The following is a 22,331-nucleotide window of genomic DNA, read 5'->3' as shown; positions in this document are numbered from 1 at the left end:
TAAAGGTGTGGAGCACATAGTATCTGTGGCAACAAAGGTAAAGGTAAAGGTACCCCTGCCCGTACGGGCCAGTCTTGACAGACTCTAGGGTTGTGCGCCCATCTCACTCAAAGAGGCCGAGGGCCAGCGCTGTCCGAAGACACTTCCGGGTCACGTGGCCAGCGTGACATCGCTGCTCTGGTGAGCCAGAGCTGCACACGGAAACACCATTTACCTTCCCGCTAGTAAGCGGTCCCTATTTATAAACTTGCACCCAAAAGTGCTTTCGAACTGCTAGGTTGGCAGGCACTGGGACCAAACGACGGGAGCGCACCCCGCCGCGGGGATTCGAACCACCGACCTTTCGATCGGCAAGCCCTAGACGCTGAGGCTTTTACCCACAGCGCCACCCGCATCCCTACAGCGCCACCCGCGTCCCTGTGGCAACAAAACTTTCTGGCAAATCTCTCTAGGGGATGGAAGTTGAGGGATTGACCAACACCTTCTCTCAAAATTGTCCCCTATAAAAACTAGCTGCTGACCAGAGGGATCACCTTTAATTTACCACTGCCTGAAAATAAATCCATAAATTAGTCAAGTATTTAATCTCTTACCAAAAACCCTTTGCTTCCCTCCTGCAGAACATATTGAAGAGAACTCGGCCCGGTGCCGATGAAGAGGTGCAGGCCACTCAAGCATATGATGCACTTGAAAAGGTAAAGGGTGTTGAAACCCATTCTTCAGCTCTCTCACCACTTCTGGCTGCCTCACACAAATGGTTCGAAAGTTTTCTCAACTCTTCCGGGCCACAAATTCCCAGTAGCTAGAAGCTGAGGGACCCATGCTGTTGTCTTCTGAGACACATGAGATATGAATTCCTTAGATACCCGAGCGACTTCTCTTCCCCTATTAATTAAAAACATGCAGCAAATAATGGTTTGGAAGTGGCTCCAAGTTAGTTACAATGATGTGCAGTAATGCATGCATGTAACCCAACACTGTGGTTTGGATGCACAATGTACCCGTTCACTGTGTGAATCAACTGTGTTTTTACTGAGCCACTGCCATCTAGTGAGATTCTGGACTGAGGGGTGAATTGAATCTGGGTCTCCTCAGTCTAAGTCCAGCACTCTGGCTAAGACATAGCTGGCGGTAGAATATTCTGAAGTTATATGTTCTATAAAGGTAAAGGGACCCCTGAACATTAGGTCCAGTCGTGGTCAACTCTGGGGTTGCGGCGCTCATCTCGCTTTATTGCCTGAGGGAGCCGGCATATAGCTTCCAGGTCATGTGGCCAGCATGACTAAGCTGCTTCTGGCGAACCAGAGCAGCGCACAGAAACGCCTTCCTGCCGGAGCGGTACCTATTTATCTACTTGCACTTTGGCGTGCTTTTGAACTGCTAGGTGGGCAGGAGCAGGGACCAAACAATGGGAGCTCACCCCATTGCGGGGATTCAAACTGCTGACCTTCCGATCGGCAAGCCCTAGGCTCAGTGGTTTAGACCACAGTGCCACCAGCGTCCCTATATGTTCTATAATTAACTACAAATGTTTGAGTATTTCCCTCTAAATAGAGGGTGCCTGGGAAAGTTTAGACTCAAAGGGATGTAACTTCCAGCATCGGCAATGAGACCCAGATGCATATCTTGAACGCTAAAGAAATCTAGCTCGTGAGCCTTTTCCTGAAGAAGTGGTTGATCCAAAGTACAGTCATACCTCCTTTTGCGTCCGCCCCCATTTAGGGTCCATTTTGTTGAATGTCCACGGCAAACCCGGAAGTACCGGAACGGGTTACTTCCAGGTTTGCCACTTGCACACTCGCAGAAGTGCTAAATCGTGCTTCGCGCATGCACAGAGCGGCGCTTTGTCGAGCATCCCTTTCATTGTGCGTCTGGGGCTCCAGAACAGATCCCGGACGCAAAAGGAGGTACGACTGTAACCAGTTCCCTCAACACCAAGCCCTAACCACAGAAGGAACAGTGCTGTCTATGTAAAGGTAAAGGTAAAGGTACCCCTGCCCGTACGGGCCAGTCTTGACAGACTCTAGGGTTGTGCGCCCATCTCACTCAAAGAGGCCGGGGGCCAGCGCTGTCCGAAGACACTTCCGGGTCACATGGCCAGAGCCGCACACGGAAACGCCGTTTACCTTCCCGCTAGTAAGCGGTCCCTATTTATCTACTCGCACCCAGGGGTGCTTTCGAACTGCTAGGTTGGCAGGTGCTGGGACCGAACAGCGGGAGCGCACCCCGCCGCGGGGATTCGAACCGCCGACCTTTCGATCGGCAAGCCCTAGGCACTGAGGCTTTTACCCACTGTGCCACCCGCGTCCCACTGTCTATGTAACCTCTCCCTTAAGATTGGTTTCTGTCTGCACTGTTGCTTTTCGTCGTTACTGAGGCCACACATAGATGGACCGAGTCATCTGTGTCCCCTTGTGGAACTGGGTCATCCCAAGCCCCATGCATCCAGCCCTACAGCTATGAGGTACCCCATGCTGGAAGTTACATCCCTTTCTCTGCTATGCTGGAAGAAGCTTACCAGCTTTCTAAGTGATTGAGGTTTATCATTTAGAGAAAAAAGAGGGCCGTGGGTACTTTACACATATAAACAGTGGATCTGAAATTAGCTTAACTCAGCCAGAGAACTGGTCTAGCCAATTGAAGATTCTTGCATTTTTTTCTAAAAAGTTGCTCCTGCCAAAACCAGGTGGCTTGGTTCCATTCTCTGCCTCCTAAACCCATACCCTGTCACCCTTTCCGCTTTGAGAAGGGGACAGCCACCCCCCCATTTTTCCCAACACTTCCCCACCCTAATAGCATTTTCCTTTCCGCAGCTCATCAAAGATTGCAATGAAAATGTCCAGCGTATGAGGAGCACCGAGGAGCTAATCTACTTGAGTAAAAATATGGAGTTTGAATGCAAGGTAAACATTCATTCAGGGGGTTACAGCTTCCCCCGTCTGACACTGTACTGCAACCACCTGCTTTATTCATGCATAGATAGCCCTGCATAGTGCTGATGATGCCAAGGTCACAGGTTTGATCCCCCTATGGGTACAATTTCTGCTTTGAAGGGGGTTGGGCTAGATGATACTCAGGGTACCTTCCAACTCTGTGATTCTATGACCAGAGCTAATCTACTAGTGAACTGCCCTGGTCACCAAGAGGGCCTTCAGCTTATCCCTATCTTGCAGAAGGGACAGGAGAACCTGTGGCCTTTCTGATGTTGGGCATACAGCTCCCTAACCATTGGCTATGCTGGCTGGAGCGGAGGGACCACAGGTTCCCCAATGCAGTCTTATAGGCAAGGTTGCCCTCACTGTGATGTACAGTACAGTATCCTTCATGTCACTAGGCAACAGCTGGGCGGTCTGTGTGCAGAGTGATGTGTGACCCATCTACTGGCCACATCCACCTTCCAATGTGTAGGCTAGAATAGTAATTTTATCAACTTTCTAGCTTCAGAGAAACCTCCCCACATTGATCTCTCTACCAGGAAGCCCTTGCTTCTCTGCCACCCCACCCCCTGGAAAGTATTCTAGGCCACACACGCAACTTTGTTAATGCAGGGTGCCGATGCCCCTTGAGCCTCATTGCTACTCCTTGGAGACAAGGAGCACACCCAGAACTCACACACAACTGCCAGTTGCAGGGGAAAGCAGTTGTGGGTGGGAAGGTCTTTCAGGAGAGCTTGGCTGCCTGTTGAGAACCCCCCCCCCCATAGCTTCCAAGCAATCTTGCTTTCTCACAAAACAAACTGAAAACCACATTCAGAGGACAGGAGAGTGCATCTCACAGCTCATTATGACCAAGTCTGGCTTCTGCCTTTCCAAACTGACCATCCCATCTCCCAGGACATTCTATACAAGATCTCAAAGTAGTTGTAATATTACGAAAGAATTTCAGAAATAGACTGGAAAGAGAAGTTGCTGAGTTACAACTTATTACCAAACTTTAAACCATGGAGAGACCTGGTCTGAATAGAGACATTGGATTCTTATCTCATTATACACGATAAAGCTATTTTTGGCCATCTCACCCTTTGCTTTTCCCTGTAAGACCAATTGCAGTCATTAACAGTCGTCAACTGGTTTACCACACCTATCAGCTGATCACCCATTCCCACCACCCTTCTGAGTAATACCCCTCTCTATTCTCTCACTGGTGACTTCTGTTTCAGTGTATCTGAAGAAGTGTGCATGCACAGGAAAGGTCATATGAATAACAAACTTAGTTGGTCTCTAAGGTGCTACTGGTAGGAATTTTGTTTTATTTTGTTTCATCCCTAGAGTGGTATTCTTTCATCATCCATCCCAAATGCAACTCCTTTTCAGTGGAATATTCTACAGCTCACAGAACAATCCGGAAAATGGCATTTTGACACCACTCACCTTTCCTTCCACTAGCCATTGCCCTCTAGCACTGGAGATGGGATAAGAAATCTTCTCGACCTCTGTGCAGGGAGAGGAGAACAGCTCTCAAAACTTGTGTCTTGAAGCACTGGAGTTACAATGAGACCTTTGGGCCTCACCTAGAGCAATTATTCTTGCACTTGCAGATTTTCCCACTCATCTCACAGTCACGGCGGCTGGTAAAACGTGGGGAACTCACAGCGCTGGAGTACAACTTGAGCTTGAAGTGGAAACTGACCACCCGGCCAATCTACCTGCACCTCTTTAATGACTACCTGCTCCTATCTCGGCCCAGAGAGTAAGTGTTGGGGAAGGGTTCCATTACTCCATCTTTCACTCAACATTTATCCCTCAGCAATCCTAACATCCTAGTTATGCAAATGAGGTGGGTCAGTTCCTTTCCTTTCAATTCCCTTTCCTTTTAGTAACACATACTGGTAAATAAACATTATCATATTCTTAGTCCCCGTCCCCACTTTTACAAGTCCAAATATGTATAAATATTCAGCATAAGAAAGTTTTTGTTAAATTCTCCCCCCACAAAAATACTTACTTGACACTCAGTCTTCTTTTTGTTTATACAATTTCAGATTAATTTTTAAAAATCGCATGATTGCAGCAAGAGAAATGGATGAAAGAGGTTATGTTATAGTAGCTTGGCATAATTTTAGATGGTTTTGCATTCAGGTGGCACAATTTTTCAAAATGGGATTTTATGTTAATTTGGGGAAGGTATGCATTTTTCCATCTTCCATCACTACAATGTATTGTTGTGTTATGCATGAAGAACAGGGGGCAACCACTCATAATTTGCTAGGGCCCCAGCAATGGCAAGGAGTCTTCTTTCTTACTCATTAAAACCAAGCTTCTAAAATGCCCCCTTTCTTTTCTTTCTCTATCCCCCGCAGGAATGGGCGCTTTATCGTATTTGATTTTGCTGCTTCCTCGAATGTGCGCGGAGAGAAGTGTGAAATGAAACTGCACGGCTCAAGCAAAAATCTCTTCCGCCTCTTCCTGCTGCAGAACAATCAGGGGAAAAAAGTGGAGTTCCTCTTCCGTACAGAAACACAGTAAGCAAAAGCCAAATGTTTTTGCAATGGAGAACTCCCAGCACCACACATTCCTTAGTTTAACTTTCAGAGCGATAAGGATGAGATGATGCCTTGTGCAATCACGTATTTACTAAAAGCAACACAGAACTTTCTTTCTTTTTATTACATGAGGTATATCAGTTTTATTCCACGTATTAACAGTCAGTGGCGTTGCGTGGGTTGTCAGCACCCGGGGCAAGGCAAGTAATTGGCACCACCTAACCCGGGGCAAGGCAAATAATTTGCACCCCCTGCTGCACTGTCCCTCCCCCAGATAGTCCCTCACTCTCTCTCCGCACCGCACCGCATGCCTGGCACCCCCCCCCCCACAGTGGGCGGCAACCCGGCGGCTCGGATCGGATTTGCACAGCCAGCACTGCAGTGAGAGAGAGTGAGTGAGCCAGGTAGGGGCAGAGAGCTGCGAGTGCGAGCCCCCCCCCAGATGTTGCGCCCGGTGCGGCCGGCCCCCCCTGCACCCCCCACGCTATGCCACTGTTAACAGTCTTACCAGCAGGATTGCAGCAAGGTGAGAAACCTGCAAAGTCTGAAGGGGAGGGCTTGCAAGCTCAGCTCTGCATCCAGCTGAGGGTTGACCTTGTTTGCTACCTCCTGCTGGAATTGCCAGCTTCTTTTTGCCTGTTGTGCAACTTACTTATTGTTGCATTTATATTCTCCCTCTCCTCAAAAGAAGCTCAAAAGAATGGTAAAAAGGGTATGATCCAGCATTATGTAATATCTGCATTCATTTACAGATTTAGCATAGGCAGAGGCATAGTTTAGACACTCCAACCGATAGCTGAATATCACCCAGAGTTGACACACTGAAATTAATGAACGTTAGGTCCATTAAGTTCAGTGGCTGCTAAAGGGTTGTGAAAATTTGTGTCCCAGGCTTTTTAGACTCGTAGAAGGGACGCAGGTGGCGCTGTGGGTTAAACCACAGAGCCTAGGACTTGACGATCAGAAGGTCGGCGGTTCGAATCCCTGTGACGGGGTGAGCTCCCGTTGCTCGGTCCCAGCTCCTGCCAACCTAGCAGTTCAAAAGCACGTCAAAGTGCAAGTAGATAAATAGGTCCCGCTCCGGCGGGAAGGTAAACGGCATTTCCGTGTGCTGCTCTGGTTCACCAGAAGTGGCTTAGTCATGCTGGCCACATGACCCAGAAGCTGTACGCTGGCTCCCTCGGCCAATAAAGCGAGATGAGCGCCGCAACCCCAGAGTCAGCCACGACTGGACCTAATGGTCAGGGGTCCCTTTACCTTTATCTTTTTTACCCACATACTATCTGAAACCTGAGGGGCTCATTGGTTACCAGATGTGAAATATGTGGCATTATTTTCAGCTATCCTGCCCCACTACTGATCCCTTCTTCCAAGTCATTCTCCAACCCACTCATCAGAATCCAGCTAGTCCCTGACATGTAAATAATAATAATAATAATAATAATAATAATAATAATAATAATAATAATAATTTATTTATATCCCACCCTCCCCAGCCAAAGCCGGGCTCAGAGCGGCTAACAACAGTAAAAGTAACACAGTTTACATAAAATCACAATCAATTAATTGAAATGCATTCTAAAATCAATTCATTCTAAAATCAATTCAGAGTCGACTTCCGGAGGCGGCGCGAAACCGTGATGGCGGACCTCTTCGAGCTCTGAAGAGGGGCACCGCAGAAAAGGGTTGTTTCGCTACGGCGCAGCGGCAACCCATCAAGAAAAACCACGGACAGAGAGAGTCCGTGGCCGTGGGACTCGGCGGGCACCTGGAGCGACCCCAAATTCGCGGAAGGGACCCCGTAAGGGGCTCCGGAGTGAAGGAGGGGGAGCGGTGCTGTGAGTTCATCGCTCTTTCTGCGGAGGCGAAGCCGCGCGGCTGTCACGGATGAGCGCTGACCTTTCTTCCAAAAAATACTATTCTGAAACAGCAAACCCGTGAGTAAGGACTTAAGATTTGTTACAATAACTTGAAGAAATTTGGCTGAAACCGGGAGACGAGAAAGAGGAAGTCCGTCTTCCGGCACTGCTTATAAGATCAAAGCAGACTGTTTAAAGAGCGGAAAGCGCTGTGAACAGGGAAGCTTTAAGGCTTTAAAGTGGGACTTTCGTGCACACTTGAAATTCTATTCTTAAAGGAAGAAAAAATACAGTTTAAATTGGACCTGGAGCGGTCCCCCATGGGGCGAGGGAAGACTCTAACCCCAAATCTTCGGGTGGCCGGGTGAAGTTGCTTGACTGCGGAACTGTTACAAACTTCCAGATACTTTTGTAACTGAAGTGCAACTTTTGGGCTTACTTAGTTTGAGTGGATACAATTGCAGGCACCTTGTTGGAACATTGTTAAACGTTTTAAAGTGCTCTGCAGGACTTTTTTCTTAGTGTTTTGGAACTAACTTGCTTTTAAAATTGTTTTTGAAAACGGAAACTTTAATGGCGGAAAAGTTACCTTCTTCTTACTAACTTTTGGTGGCACTCCCCCTAGAGGACATTGGATAACAAAGGCCTGGGAAAAGTTTTTTTTGCTTACTTTCTTTCTCCAGACTGTTTATAAATTTGGACTTGTCTTTCCCATGGGATTACAACATCTGACCTTGAACATTGACTGATGAGTGGTACAGGAAAGACAAGAGCAGCCAAAGCTAAGGAAGCTAAGGAAAAAGAAAAAGCAAAAAAGCAGGCACAGCTTTTGCAAACAACTTTAACTCAGGGACGTAGACTATCAGTGCCTGCTGTGCTTGCAACACAAAAAGTAGAAAGTGAAAAGCCTGAAAAATCTGAAGAGGAAGATATGGCATCAGGAGGAGCAGAGGCAGCACTGAAACAAGTTTTGGAACAATTGTCAACATTAAATCAAAAAATTGATAACCAATCAACAAAAATTGACCAAGCTACATCCTCGATCCAGAAATTGACAGATCAGGTTTCCCAACACACCCAAGCAATTGAAAAATTGCAAGGAGCAACGGAAGAGAACCGTAAATTGGCAGGGGAAGCCGTTGAAATTGCAACATCAGCTAAAAAAGAGGTTGAGGAAGTTAAAGCAGAAGTCAAGCCTCTGCATAAACAGATAGGGGACCAACAAACCTATCTCTCTTTGGTGGAACTGAAAAACCGGGAGACTAATCTTAGGCTTAGGGCGGTCCCAGAAATCGAACAAGAAGATTTGATTGGATTTTTGACAACAGAATTTTCAAAGTTCTGGGGCTTAAAAGAAGAAAGTGATTTTAAAATAGTATCGGCTTTTCGACTGGGAAGATTGGTAAGAAAAGATAGATCTAGAGACTGTCTAATAGCTTTGAGATCAAGAGAGGAGAGAGACAAAATATTAGGCCTACACTTCAAAAACTCAATTGAGATACAAGAGAAAAGGGTGGAAATCTACCGAGATATTCCTAAACAGCTATTGGATCTGAGAGCCACCTATTCAGAATTGGCTAAGTTGTTGAGACTTAACTCAATCCCTTATAGGTGGGAGTTCCCACAAGGACTATCATTTACTTACAAACAGAAGAAGGTTAAAATAAGATTACCAGAGGATCTACAAAAGTTCCAGCACGACCACGGAGAAGATCTCCAAAAAGAAGCAGCAGCCCTTTGGCCTATACTTAAACCAGGACCCACTCTGCCAGCAGGCGGAGGGACGCCTAAACCCTCGGAATTAGAGGAAAAAGAAGATACACCGCTCTAGGTGTAACAGAATAGTTCAGGATGTCTCTGCAGCTACTCAGTTGGAATATAAATGGCGGAAATTCCCCGGAGAAAAGAAGGAAACTGTTTCATATATTGAAGAAAGAACAATTGGATATTATTTGTTTACAAGAAACCCATGTGACCAGGCTCCACAGGAAAGTTTTGGTCAACAAAAGACTAGGCCAAGAGTTTATTTCTTCAGACAAGGTAAAGAAAAGAGGAGTGGTGATTTATGCTAAGGAGAGCCTGATACCTAAATTTTTATTCAAAGATGAATATGGAAGAATTCTGGCAATTGAAATCCAGACCCAAGGAGAAAAAATATTGATACTAGGAATTTATGCTCCAAACGACGGGAAATCAGAATTTTTCAAGAAGCTGCATGAGACGCTGCTGGACTATCTGGACTATGCTAACATCATAATGATGGGAGACATGAATGGAGTGGTGTCTACACATATGGATAAGTCTTATAACCAAAATCTAACATCAGACGGCAGACTGCCTAAAACTTTTTTTGAAATGACTGACAATCTGGATTTGATTGATATATGGAGGACAAAAAACCCCCTAGGTAAAGAAGGAACTTTCTTCTCTGAGGCCCACCTGTCCTGGTCAAGGATCGACCAAATCTGGACCTCCAGGGGGCTGGCACCCAAGACTAAAAAGGTGGAAATCTGCCCAAAAACATGCTCCGACCACAACGCTCTGAAATTAGATCTCAGACTTACTCAAACCGGTTCCTTCAGATGGAGAATGAATGACACTCTTTTAAGAGATCAAGAGATTGTGAAAAAGGCCCAAAAAACATTAAAGGACTATTTTGAGATAAATTTGAATACTACAGTAGAAAAAAGAACGATCTGGGACGCAAGCAAAGCTGTCATGAGGGGGTTTCTGATACAACAGAATACAATTAAGAAGAAGCTCTGGAATGGAAAGAAAGATAAAATACTGGAGAAAATACATCAAGGAGAGAAAAAATTGAGAACTAAACCAAAGTCAAAGGATCTGTTGAGAGAAATTAAATTCCATCAAGCAGAATATTCAAAATTGATTAATCAGGAGATTGAATGGAAAATAAAACAGATGAAGCAAAGATCCTTTGAATCAGCAAATAAATGTGGAAAGCTGCTAGCTTGGCAGCTGAAAAAAAGACAAAAGTTGAATACAGTTACAAATCTAGAGATTGAAGGAAGAACGGTGCAGAAACCAGAGGAAATTAGGAAGTGCTTCCACAGATATTTTAAAGAACTTTATGTACAGGGGCCTCAGAAAGAATCAGAGATAGATCATTTTTTAAAGACAAATGGACTATCAAAAATAACTCAAGATAAAAGATCAATCTTGAACTCTACAATAACCACCCAGGAAATTGAAAGTGCCATTCAGAACATGCAACTAGGCAAATCTCCAGGCCCGGATGGGCTTACCTCCAAATACTACAAGACTTTGAAAGACTATTTAACACAACCCTTGTTGGAGGTATGCAACCAGATCATGGATGGGAAGAGGGCACCAGAAACGTGGAAAGAAGCGTTCATCACATTGATACCTAAGATAGAATCTGAAAAGACTCAACTCAAGAACTACCGCCCCATCTCACTCCTGAATGTGGATTACAAAATATTTGCAGACATTTTGGCAAGTAGACTTAAAAAAGTTTTAATTGAAGTAATTCACAAAGACCAAGCAGGCTTTCTCCCTGGTAGACATTTATATGAGAATACCAGAAACATCATCGATATTTTGGAACTTTTACAAACTAACAGGAACACAAGGGCGGTGTTAATTTTTGTTGATGCGGAGAAAGCATTTGACAATATATCTTGGATGTTCATGAAGAAAAACTTGGAAGGGATGGGAGTGGGGCGGGGGTTTGAAAATGGGTTACGAGCAATTTATTCAGAGCAAAAGGCCAAATTAATAGTGAACAATGTGGTGACGGAGGAGTTCAAAATTGAAAAAGGGACACGACAAGGGTGCCCTCTATCCCCTCTTTTATTCATTTCAGTCCTGGAGGTGCTATTGAACATGATAAGGGAGGACCGGCTGGTACAAGGGATAGAGGTCGGAGTGAAACAATATAAACTTAAAGCTTTTGCAGATGACCTAGTTTTGACATTGCAGGAGCCAGAATCCAGTACAAAAAGAGTTCTTGAACTTATATCTGAGTTTGGTCAGGTGGCGGGGTTTAAGTTGAACAAACAAAAAACCAAGGTTTTGACCAAGAATTTGACACTTACAGAAACAGAGGGGTTTCAGAGAGAAACAGAATTAAATGTGGTAAAGAAAGTGAAATACCTAGGGATCTATTTGTCTTCCAAAAATTTGAATTTATTTAAGGACAATTATGAAAAATGCTGGTTGGAAGTAAAGAAGGATTTAGAAATTTGGTCAAGATTGAAACTTTCCTTGTTGGGAAGGATTGCAGCAATTAAAATGAATGTATTGCCGAAAATGTTATTCTTGTTTCAAACCCTACAGATCGTGGACAGAGAGGAATGTTTTGGAAAATGGCAGAAGGATATATCTAAGTTTGTCTGGCAGGGCAAAAAGCCCCGAATAAAGTATAAAATATTAACTGATTCAAAAGAAAGAGGGGGGTTTGCCCTGCCGGATTTGAGGTTGTACTATGAAGCTGCAGCCTTCTGCTGGCTGAAAGATTGGTTTTTGCTAGAAAACACCGACGTCCTAGATCTGGAAGGTTTTGATAATGCATTTGGTTGGCATGCATATCTATGGTATGACAAGGTTAAAGTTCACAAATTGTTTAAAAGCCATATTGTCAGAAAAGCGATTTTTGCAGTCTGGATGAAATATAAAGACTTATTAGAGAGTAAAACACCGAGGTGGCTATCACCGGTGGAGGCCAAAGCTCGAAAAAGACCCAATATGGAGGCCTATTGGCCGAAATATTGGGAATTAATTGAAAAAATTGGAGACGGTTGGAAGTTGCAGAGCCAGGACAAATTAAAAAACAAGGTGCGAGATTGGTTACATTATGCTCAAATTCAAGAGGTTTTTAAAATGGATAAAAAGGTTGGTTTCCAGGAGGGGAAATCGAAACTAGAGACAGAATTGTTAGAACCAAAGACCAAGATTTTATCTAGAATGTATAACTTGCTGCTTATGTGGAACACACAGGATGAGACAGTTAAATCTGCTATGATAAAATGGGCACAGGATGTTGGACATAATATTATGTTTGAAGACTGGGAAAGGTTATGGAACACCGGAATGAAATTCACGGCATCTAGTGCCTTGAAGGAAAACATTATGAAAATGATATACCGGTGGTACATGACCCCAGTCAGGCTAGCCAAGATGCATCACCTGTCTGACAACAAATGTTGGAAGTGTAAGGAAGCAGAGGGGACTTTCTTCCATCTCTGGTGGACCTGCCCAAAAGTGAAGGCCTTCTGGGAAATGATTTATAATGAATTGAAAAAGGTATTTAGGTATACCTTTCCTAAGAAACCAGAGGCCTTCCTGTTGGGCATGGTGGACCAGAAAATGTCAAAGAAAGATAGAACTTTGTTTATGTACGCTAGCACAGCAGCAAGAATACTCATTGCAAAGAGTTGGAAGACACAAGATTTGCCCACGCTGGAGGACTGGCAGACGCAGTTGATGGACTACATGGAGATAGCTGAACTGACCGGCAGAATCCGAGATTTGGATAAAGAAACAATTGAGGAGGACTGGGGAAAATTTAAAGATTATCTGAAAAAATATTATAAGCTGTATGAATCCTAAGAAAGTGCATGATTAGGAAACGTTAAGCTTCTGCGAATATGATTAAGTAAATGGTAAAATTAGTGACAAAAGAGAAAAGGAGACAATTTAAATTGAATATGTTATGTTTATTTTAAAGGTATTGAAATTGAGATATAATATATTGTATTTGGATACATAACATTCGAAAGTTACAACAAGGTATGAAATAAGGTAACAAAATGCTGACATTGTTAATGCAAAGAACGCAGAATCGGAAGGGGTGGGGAAGTCCAAGTTTTATTTTGTTTTTGTTGTTAAAAAAGAGAAAATTTGTTTCTTGTAACTACTTTATTTGTTTATAAACCTATAAAATTATGGAAAGAAACGCAATAAAAAAAATTTATAAAAAAAATAAAATCAATTCAGAGTCAAATTAATGGCAACCATTGGGCTAGAGCTCAATGAGGATTACAAAAGGAGAGAGGGGGTCAGGCTGTGCCTTGGCCAAAGGCCTGGTGGAACAGCTCTGTCTTGCAGATGTCAAGTCCCGCAGGGCCCTAGATATTCACTCACCCCTTCTTACATAGCAGGGGGCACTATTTTGTGGTTCACCTCAGGTGCCAAAGCATATTGAGCTGGCTCTGCCAAGAACAGTGGCTTCCTTAAAAGCCATTAGTTAGTTAGTTTGTTAGCTATGAGCATGGCTCATGGTGCACCACAAGTAAAGGGAGCAAAGTATAGTACTACACATCTTGACATTTCACCAGCAACTGCCGCTTAAAACCTGGAATGGCTCTCTCCTCAGTACTTTTCACTTTTCTCCCCCCTGCCCCAGGAGTGAGAAGCTGAGGTGGATTTCTGCGCTTATGCCCCAGCAAGCTGAACCTGACCTTTTGGATGACCCTGGTAAGATTGCTCAAGACATGGACTGCAAAGGGCTAGCTCACATAATACGGGTATTACGTATACAGTGGTACCTCGGGTTACAGACTCTTCAGGTTACAGACTCCACTAACCCAGAAATAGTACCACAGGTTAAGAACTTTGCTTCAGGGTGAGAACAGAAATTGGTGCAGCGGCAGCGGGAGGCCCCATTAGCTAAAGTGGGTGCTTCAGGTTAAGAACACTTTCAGGTCAAGAACAGACCTCCGGAACGAATTAAGTTCTTAACCCGAGGTACCACTGTATACAATAGCAAGCAAATACTGACAGTATCAATAATCTGATGCTTGCTCAAAGCATTTCTTTTTTCTCAGATGTTTCTAGAAGTGTGACTCCAACTCTTATATTTATTCATGATTAATTTTACACTGAGTTTTCATTGTTTAATATTTTATTGTGCTTTTTGTACTGCCTACCACTTGGATATACCATGTCAAATGGTATATACAGTGGTACCTCGGGTTACAGACGCTTCAGGTTATAGACTCCGCTAACCCAGAAATATTACCTCGGGTTAAGAACTTTGCTTCAGGATGAGAACAGAAACTGTGCAGCAGCGGCGCAGCAGCAGCAGGAGGCACCATTAGCTAAAGTGGTTCTTCAGGTTAAGAACAGTTTCAGGTTAAGAACGGACCTCCGGAACAAATGAAGTACTTAACCCGAGGTACCACTGTAAATCTGTTAAGTAAAATACAGTACACATTGATCCTGGGCACTTATTACTACTGCAGGTTCTTTATTAACACTGCAGCAGCACAAACTATATATTTATTTTAAAAAAATGTCCAGTAGCACCTTAGAGACCAACTAAGTTTGTTCTTGGTATAAGCTTCCATGTGCATGCACACTTCTTCAGATACACTGAAACAGAAGTCACCAGACCCTTATATATTGTGGGAGGGTGGGGTGGGGTTTTTTTCAGTAGGAGATGGGTGGTTGACTCTTTTTCATTGTGCCCATCACATTACTTTACATATAAAGAACTAAAACCAGAAATATGTGCATTCCTTCAATCAAGGGTGAGAATTTTTACTGGATATGTAGTTAAATTAAGTTGAGACTCAGTTTACATTGCACACACAAATCTCAAAACTGGAGAACCAGGAATGGTACAGAAAGTTTTATTCAAAATAAAAAAGAGATGTGTGTACATTTGCCTAAGCTATACTGACGAATTCAGTATTTCATTTTTTTCAAGTACATTTTAGGTTTCTTTGCTTGCTTGTTTTGAAAAAGAACAACCCAACACATTTGAATGGTTAACAACAACAGCAACACACCTGGTAACTGACAATCACTATATTCTTTCTCTCCAAGCTCTCTTAGATAAACTTCAGGTTCAGTGTGTGAGGTCATATAAAGCCCGAGAGAATGATGAACTGGCGCTGGAGAAAGCAGATATAATTATGGTCCTGCAGCAAAGTAGCGACGGTGAGTGGATTTGGCAATGTTGTGGCAAGGTGCTGTGAGCGGCAGAAAAGAGATTGGGCAGTTGGGAGCTGAAAATGTCATGTGGTGACCACGACCTGGAAGGTGGTTTCCTTTGGAACTAGGAAATGGCTTACATCGCTGAAAAATTAAAAATGGAAAATACTGCTTTCCTTGTGTCTAAGCTGTTTTTCACCCAGCAGTGCAAAAGCCTGTGCTGACATGGCAGCCCCACCCCCCACCACCCCCGGTCCACCACAAGTGGGAAAGCAGGGATAGAATTTGGCATCAGGGAAACAGCCTGTGGGGAAAGGGTTAAACACCCTTCCTGTCACTGCTGCAATCAAATGAGAGCCTTCCATGTATTAAAAGTAATACCGGACATATGAGAAGTGTCAACCATCTATTGAGTAGCATATCCAGCTATTACTTCATTTTATAGCACGTGAAATATCCCCATAGATGGTGTTTTGCTCCTTTTTCAGACGAGAATAGATAAGAGACAGAGAATGGGAGCTTTCTTCTGAATTGCCCTGGTCCACACACACTGCATGAAGACAGAGAGTGGTAACTTATCACTCTTCACACATAAGCACCTGCCAGGCTTCTGTTTGGTCCTGCCATGAACTTGATCACACTTTGTCAGAAGACTGAGAAGCAAAGGAGTACAGTCGTGCCTCCTGTTGTGATACCTCTAAGCTATTGAATCTTCGGGTTACGGCCGCAGCAAACCCGGAAGTGGGTTTGCCGCTCGTGCATGCTCAGAAGCGTTTTGTGGCACCGCACGTGCGCAGAAGCGGTCATCCAGTTACGGACTTTTCAGGATATGGCCGGGCCTCCAGAACGGATCCTGTTCGTAACTGGAGGTACCACTGTATTCAACTCCACTCAGTATTTGTTAGGATGGTAAAGATGACCAGCTTACCAAGTGGGCTCATGCGCACTCTATTTGATAAATAGTTGTTAATTCATTCACTTTAAGGTACTACCACTCGGGTGATGGGAACACTAAAACACACTTAACTGTTCAGTGTATATCATATATTATACATTTTTATTCTTGTCCCTACGGAGCTTAACAATGTGCCTTTTTGATGGTGAGAATGCCACAGAGAAAGCAGGAGAGGACAAGGAATCAAGGGTGGCAAGTGATTGAATGTGAACAAATGGCAGTAACAGATATGCAACCCAGTCTTCTGTTTGTTTTGGAACTAAGTTCCACTTAGTGTAACAGCCTTAGATTAGTTAGGGTTGGAGATGAGGATTCAGAGGTCCGCACTCATCAGAAATCGGGCTAAGGCAGGAAATTCTTAAAATTTCACATTGGCACCTCGGAGGATGGGGCAGTCAGTCAGTTCTGAGACCTAAGCTACACCAGAATAAGCTCTCTCACTCTAGGGTGATCTCATTTTACCAAGAGTTAAGGACTTGCTGCACATTAGGTACAAATGTGGTTATATCACCCAGATGGCTAGCCTACCAGGGTAACTTGTAGACCAGGCTTCCTCAACCTCAGCCCTCCAGATGTTTTTGGCCTACAACTCCCATGATCCCTAGCTAGCAGGAGCAGTGGTCAGGGATGGTGGGAATTGTAGTCTCAAAACATCTGGAGGGCCGAGGTTGAGGAAGCCTGTTGTAGACTGTAACAACTCCCTAAATGGTTCTCTGAATGTTTCACCCTTCGTGTCTGCTCCCTCTGCAGGGTGGTTTGAAGGAGTAAAACTCTCCGATGGGGAAAGAGGCTGGTTCCCTTCCGATCACGTGGAAATAATCTCTAGCAAGCAAGCTCGCCAGATGAATCTGAAGGAGGAACAGCGTGTCAAGTATGCAAAACAACAAGTCTTCCATAAGAGATAGGGCCCTGCTTCCCCCAAAGACAAACACTTTAAAGCTCGTCTCCATTGTGGCTCCTTAACCCAACAGTACATTGCTGTATTTGGTTTTCTGGAAGAGAAACCTCCTTTGACGCCATCAACAAATGTTTAACCAAAACAGGACACAGTACGTACCAGAGAAATGAAAACTGACTTGGTGAAAAGTTTCTCTTCCTGTGCATCACCTGAGGAGGAAAAGGAGAAGAAAAAACCTGCATTAGCTTTGGCTTGATGGTTTCAAATAAGAAATACAGATGGAAACTGGATATTAGGACTTCTGGGAACCAATTATTGACACTGCCGTTGTTCCAATGCATGAACTCCTCGCTTGGGGCCTTTGCTTCGGTTTCTCCTCTGCCAAATGAGGCTATGACTTACCTCACAGAAAGGTGTGAAGCTAATAATGTTCCCAAATGCTTTGAAGTCTTCCCAAAAAGAAGATGCTAGAGAAAAGCAAAAATATATTTTATATGTATTGTCATGGAAATTGGCTTTTCTGTTTGAAATACTTCATTTATTTTAATTGCCACGTACTTCTTACCAAAGAAGATATGATACATATATATGAATGAAAGGGAGCTGGGTTCCCCTGAACTCTGCCTTACAAAAAAGTTTGCCAGCTTTTCCTGGTCTGCTCCTGTGCTTTTAACAGTAAATTGACACACACAAATTCGGCAGGTGAAAGCATTTCACACCTTTTGTCTCCAAGTCAGAAAAGCTTCACCTGCTACTAATTTCTACAAGTCGGTGTGTAATTAAGGGAACAGGAGAAGAAATCCAGAGAAAATCTATACAGGGAAATGGACTAAGAATGCAGGGAGAAGGAAGACATATTTGCCATTAACACATCCCTTTCTTCTGGAGCCTTCTTCTGGAGTTGGATAACATTTTTTTCCCTTATTCTCAGCTTGAAGTTTATGCTCAGAAAGTGTTTGTGGCCAGCCCAAGAGCCTTAGGAATGCACAAACCCATTACAAAGAGAAGGCAATGGGTCAGATTGCTGAGAAATGACTGCTTGGTGCCTGGCAGTAGGTACTGTGTCTTTTAACGGCAGAGGGTACCTGCTTTCTGTGCAGATGGTCCCAGATTCAATCCCTGCTATTTACAAGTAGCATACGATGGGAAAGGTGCACACCTGAGACCCATTGACAGCAAGGGCACGGGGGGGGGGGCAGAGGGCCTGTGGCCCTGGGCGCACAATTTTGAGGGGCATGCCTCTCCAGCCCACTTTTTAAACTCTGGAGATGAGCCACAGCGCCTTTCCACATCTTAACTTGGAAGCCCAGGGTGAGCTAAACTAACTCGCAGAGGGATTTTTCCTGTACCATTGCCCCAGTGCAGCACAGCCCTGCACTCCTCTCTGCGGGCATTGGGGGGATTCACCCACCAAGGGGCATGTCATCCAGTCTGGTTCCCCCCCATGTGGGTGCAGGTGGTGCAGCACGGCCCCACTTGGCTCCAGTAGAGGGGGGATCTGCTCCAGCAACTTCAGTGACGAGGGTTGGGCTATCGCGGCAGGCTCCGTTTACCCCCTCTGCATCCTGCACCCCTTGATGTGCATGCCTGCCCCAAGCACCAGCAACCTACGCTATGCCACTGGTTGACAATCATGATAGATGCACTGGATACACAAATAGGAAGCTCCCTTAAACTGTGTTCCTCTGAAAGTGCCATCAGCTGTGGAGACCATGCAAGACATAACTCAGGATGTAAAGCAATGTTCTTTATCAGCAGCCATTCAAGATATTGCTGTATAAGAAAGAAGGTAGCAATGACTGGGAAAGGCTTAGTGTGTGTAACTGTATATTCTGTTTTTGTATTGGCCTGATCAAGCGCACCTTAGACCACTGAAATCAAAGGGCATAGGCCTGGTTAAATCCACATAGGATTGTCCCCTGAGGCTGCTTAATCTGCCTTCAGAAAAACCCAGATTCTTCCTAGTATAAATATTTGACAGTCAGACACACAGGGGCGAGACTTACAATCCAAAAACACATTATGCCCGAACTATAAATATTGCAAATGTGCAGTTGTTTTCCTCAGAGGCGGCTTAAAAAGGATGGTGGCACCAACAAATTTAAATAGGTTTTTGCACAATTGGCTTTTGCAAACGTTTTAAAGATCTCTTCATTATACAAAACTTGGTGGAACTGAAGCTCAAATTGCAAACTACTTGGAGTTCTGTGATTCTTCCTCCCATGTTGCTTTTCTTAAGCCAAAGCAGCCAATATGTCTGAGTACAAGAAGAGAACACAGAGGAAATTGCTTTATTATTTTGCCTCTGGTTATTTTTCAGCTCAGAATGGCTCTGCCCAACCTACTTTTTCATCTGCTGGGGAAAAGCAACAGGACCCCATAGCTTTCCCCCATGGGGAAAAGCAATGACAGTGTTTTTTTTTTTTTTTTGGGGGGGGGGGGAACAATGATAGTTATAGTGGAACAAACCAATACAACCCTATATTGCATTTTGCAAAGATGACCTTAGTGTCAAGAAGCCTCTTTCCTCAAACAATGGGAGTCAGTGGATTAGTGATATGCACTACCTCTTGACCCCAGAACGAGAAATGGGGTGACCTGATGCAGAGCTGGAGCTACAGGGGGGTTGGGGGGGGCTAGCCAGGTTTTTTGCCCCAAGTGAAGCCTCCAGAGGGGCATCATTGAGGCTCCCGGCCTGTGCATGTGTGTATGCAAGCATGCATGGGGGATGCAAAACTGGGTGTTTGACCCAGGTAAAGTCTAATTCAGGGGTCGGCAACCTTTTTCAGCCATGGGCCGGTCCACTGTCCCTCAGACTTTGTGTGGGGCTAGACTACACTTCTTTTTTTTGGGGGGGGGGGAGAATGAATTCCTAGGCCCCACAAATAACCCAGAGATGCAATTTAAATAAAAGCACACATTCTACTCATGTAAAAACACCAGGCAGGCCCCACAAATAACCCAGAGATGCATTTTAAATAAAAGGACACATTCTACTCATGTAAAAACATGCTGATTCCCAGACCGCCCGCTGGCCAGATTGAGAAGGCGATTGGGCCGCATCCTGCCCCCAAGGCCTTAGGTTGCCTACCCCTGGTCTAATTTCACCCCTCTCAGATGCAGCACTTTCAGTAGTTGTGTTAAATGATAAGTGGTGGCTTCTTAAACTATTAACAGCGCCCAAGCCCTATCCGAGTTGGTATCTGGTCAGGGGAGTTAGCAAACTCTGAACTGGGGGCAAATCCTCACTACAGAGAAGTTTCGTTGAAAGAAGAAGGTGGAATTTACTTTAAAAGGAGGGAGGCTGCTTAGGGAAGAACATAGGTAAAGGTAAAGGTACCCCTGCCCGTACGGGCCAGTCTTGCCAGACTCTAGGGTTGTGCGCCCATCTCACTTAAGAGGCCGGGATCCAGGACTGTCCGCAGACACTTCCAGGTCACGGGGCCAGCGTGACAAGCTGCATCTGGCGAGCCAGCGCAGCACACAGAACGCCGTTTACCTTCCCGCTGGTAAGCGGTCCCTATTTATCTACTTGCACCCAGGGGTGCTTTCGAACTGCTAGGTTGGCAGGCGCTGGGACCGAACGACGGGAGCGCACCCCACCGTGGGGATTCGAACCGCCGACCATACGATCGGCAAGTCCTAGGCGCTGAGGTTTTACCCACAGCGCCACCCGTGTCCCAAGAACATACATGGAGATAAATGGTGTCCATCCCGCTTCTGCCAGCTTTGAGATTACTATGTTTCTCATGTTGCTTTCCAAAACACACTCTGTTGGAAACTACCCTCCAAATATTTGAGATTTTGCCCCCCCACCACACCCTGGGCAGAATTAGAGCCAATCTGGGCAGGATAGCAGCAGTTCCACATGCTCCAATACTCAATCTTTTAATTGCCTTTTTAATGCTGAACATTCTCCTTATCAGAGAAAAAAATGGTGAAGAAAAGTCTCGTAACCTTACAAACTTCTGCCTTCTGGAAACAAAAAAAGGATTTGTGGTCTCCTTGGGAGAAATCCTCACAGCGGGACTTATTTCATTGGTCGCATTTATACTCATATTTCCCCCCCAAGGAAGTCAAGGTGGCCTCCCCCCCCCCCATTTCATCTCCACAACAACCCTGTGAGGTAGGTTGGGCTGAGAGAGGCAGTGCCCAAGTGATTTGAACTTTGGTCTCTCTGGCCCGGCACTCAAACGCAGCCTTTCTCAACCTTGAGGGTCCCAGATGTTTGCTGGGCCACAACTCCCATCCTCCCTCACCAGCAGGACCAATGGTCAGGGAGGGATGGGCGTTGCAGTCCAAGCAGGGCCGGACTTAGGTTTGGTGAGGTCCTAAGCTGCTGGAGGTAATGGGGCCCTTTATAGGTCCAGCTGTCCTTTGTCAACAACAAATTGTCACTGTTTTTTGTCTTGAATATATGCTATATGGCAATTTATGGACCTACATGCCATGCAACCAGTCCATGCAGAATGTAGGCACCCTATACGGTCATACCTCGGGTTACAGACACTTCAGGTTGCGTTTTTTTGGGGTTACAGACCGCCGAAACCCAGAAGTACTGGAACAGGTTACTTCCTGGTTTCGGCAGTCGTGCATGCGCAGAAGTGCCGAGTCGCAACCGTGCATGTGCAGACACGTAGGCGCGGGTTGCGAACATGCATCCTGCATGGATCACGTTCACAACCCGAGTGTCCACTGTATATAGAAATGAGCAAACCAGTGATATTTTAGGGAGCAGCAGTGGCGTAGCGTGGGGGGTGCAGGGGGGGCCGGCCGCACAGGGCACAACATCTGGGGAGGGGCGCTCGCGCTCGCAGCTCTCTGCCCCTACCTGGCTCACTCACTCACTCTCACTGCAGTGCTGGCTGTGCGAATCCGATCCGAGCCGCCGGGTCGCCGCCCACTGTGGAGGGGGGGGTGCCAGGCGTGCGGTGCGGTGCGGAGAGAGAGCGAGGGACTATCTGGGGGAGGGACAGTGCAGGGGGGTTTTGCAAATTACTTGCCTTGCCCCGGGTTAGGGGGCACAAATTACTTGCCTTGCCCCGGATGCTGACAACCCACGCTACGCCACTGGGGAGCAGGGTAATTACTCACACATTACTCACACCATAGGAGCCTACACAACACAAAACACTGTTGCTGTATGTAGGTTTTATTTTATTTGTTATTTACCTTCTATTTTGGAAATGTACATCCAGGGGTTTTTTTACCTTTAGT

At 45.2% G+C, this 22,331-nt stretch overlaps 1 protein-coding gene across 2 annotated transcripts in view; it reads left to right on the top strand.

The window, feature by feature from the left end:
- The window catches only part of ARHGEF5 (Rho guanine nucleotide exchange factor 5), a 73,991-nt gene extending 56,366 nt beyond the window's left edge, over window positions 1-17,625 (top strand). For both annotated transcript variants that reach the window (XM_083440702.1, XM_083440701.1), the window contains exons 9-15: window positions 621-695; window positions 2,814-2,903; window positions 4,538-4,689; window positions 5,300-5,461; window positions 13,730-13,800; window positions 15,154-15,267; window positions 16,967-17,625. In XM_083440702.1, the coding sequence (XP_083296828.1) occupies window positions 621-695; window positions 2,814-2,903; window positions 4,538-4,689; window positions 5,300-5,461; window positions 13,730-13,800; window positions 15,154-15,267; window positions 16,967-17,121 (819 nt within the window). In that variant the 3' untranslated portion in view covers window positions 17,122-17,625. The remainder of the gene's footprint in view (window positions 1-620; window positions 696-2,813; window positions 2,904-4,537; window positions 4,690-5,299; window positions 5,462-13,729; window positions 13,801-15,153; window positions 15,268-16,966) is intronic.
- The last annotated feature ends 4,706 nt before the right edge of the window (window positions 17,626-22,331 follow it).

Source organism: Podarcis tiliguerta (genome assembly GCF_965153285.1).
Source record: "Podarcis tiliguerta genome assembly, chromosome: 5".
Taxonomy (NCBI): Eukaryota; Metazoa; Chordata; class Lepidosauria; order Squamata; family Lacertidae; genus Podarcis; species Podarcis tiliguerta.
The sequence above is the reverse complement of the archived record's forward strand: the minus strand, read 5'-3'. Positions and strand labels throughout refer to the sequence as shown.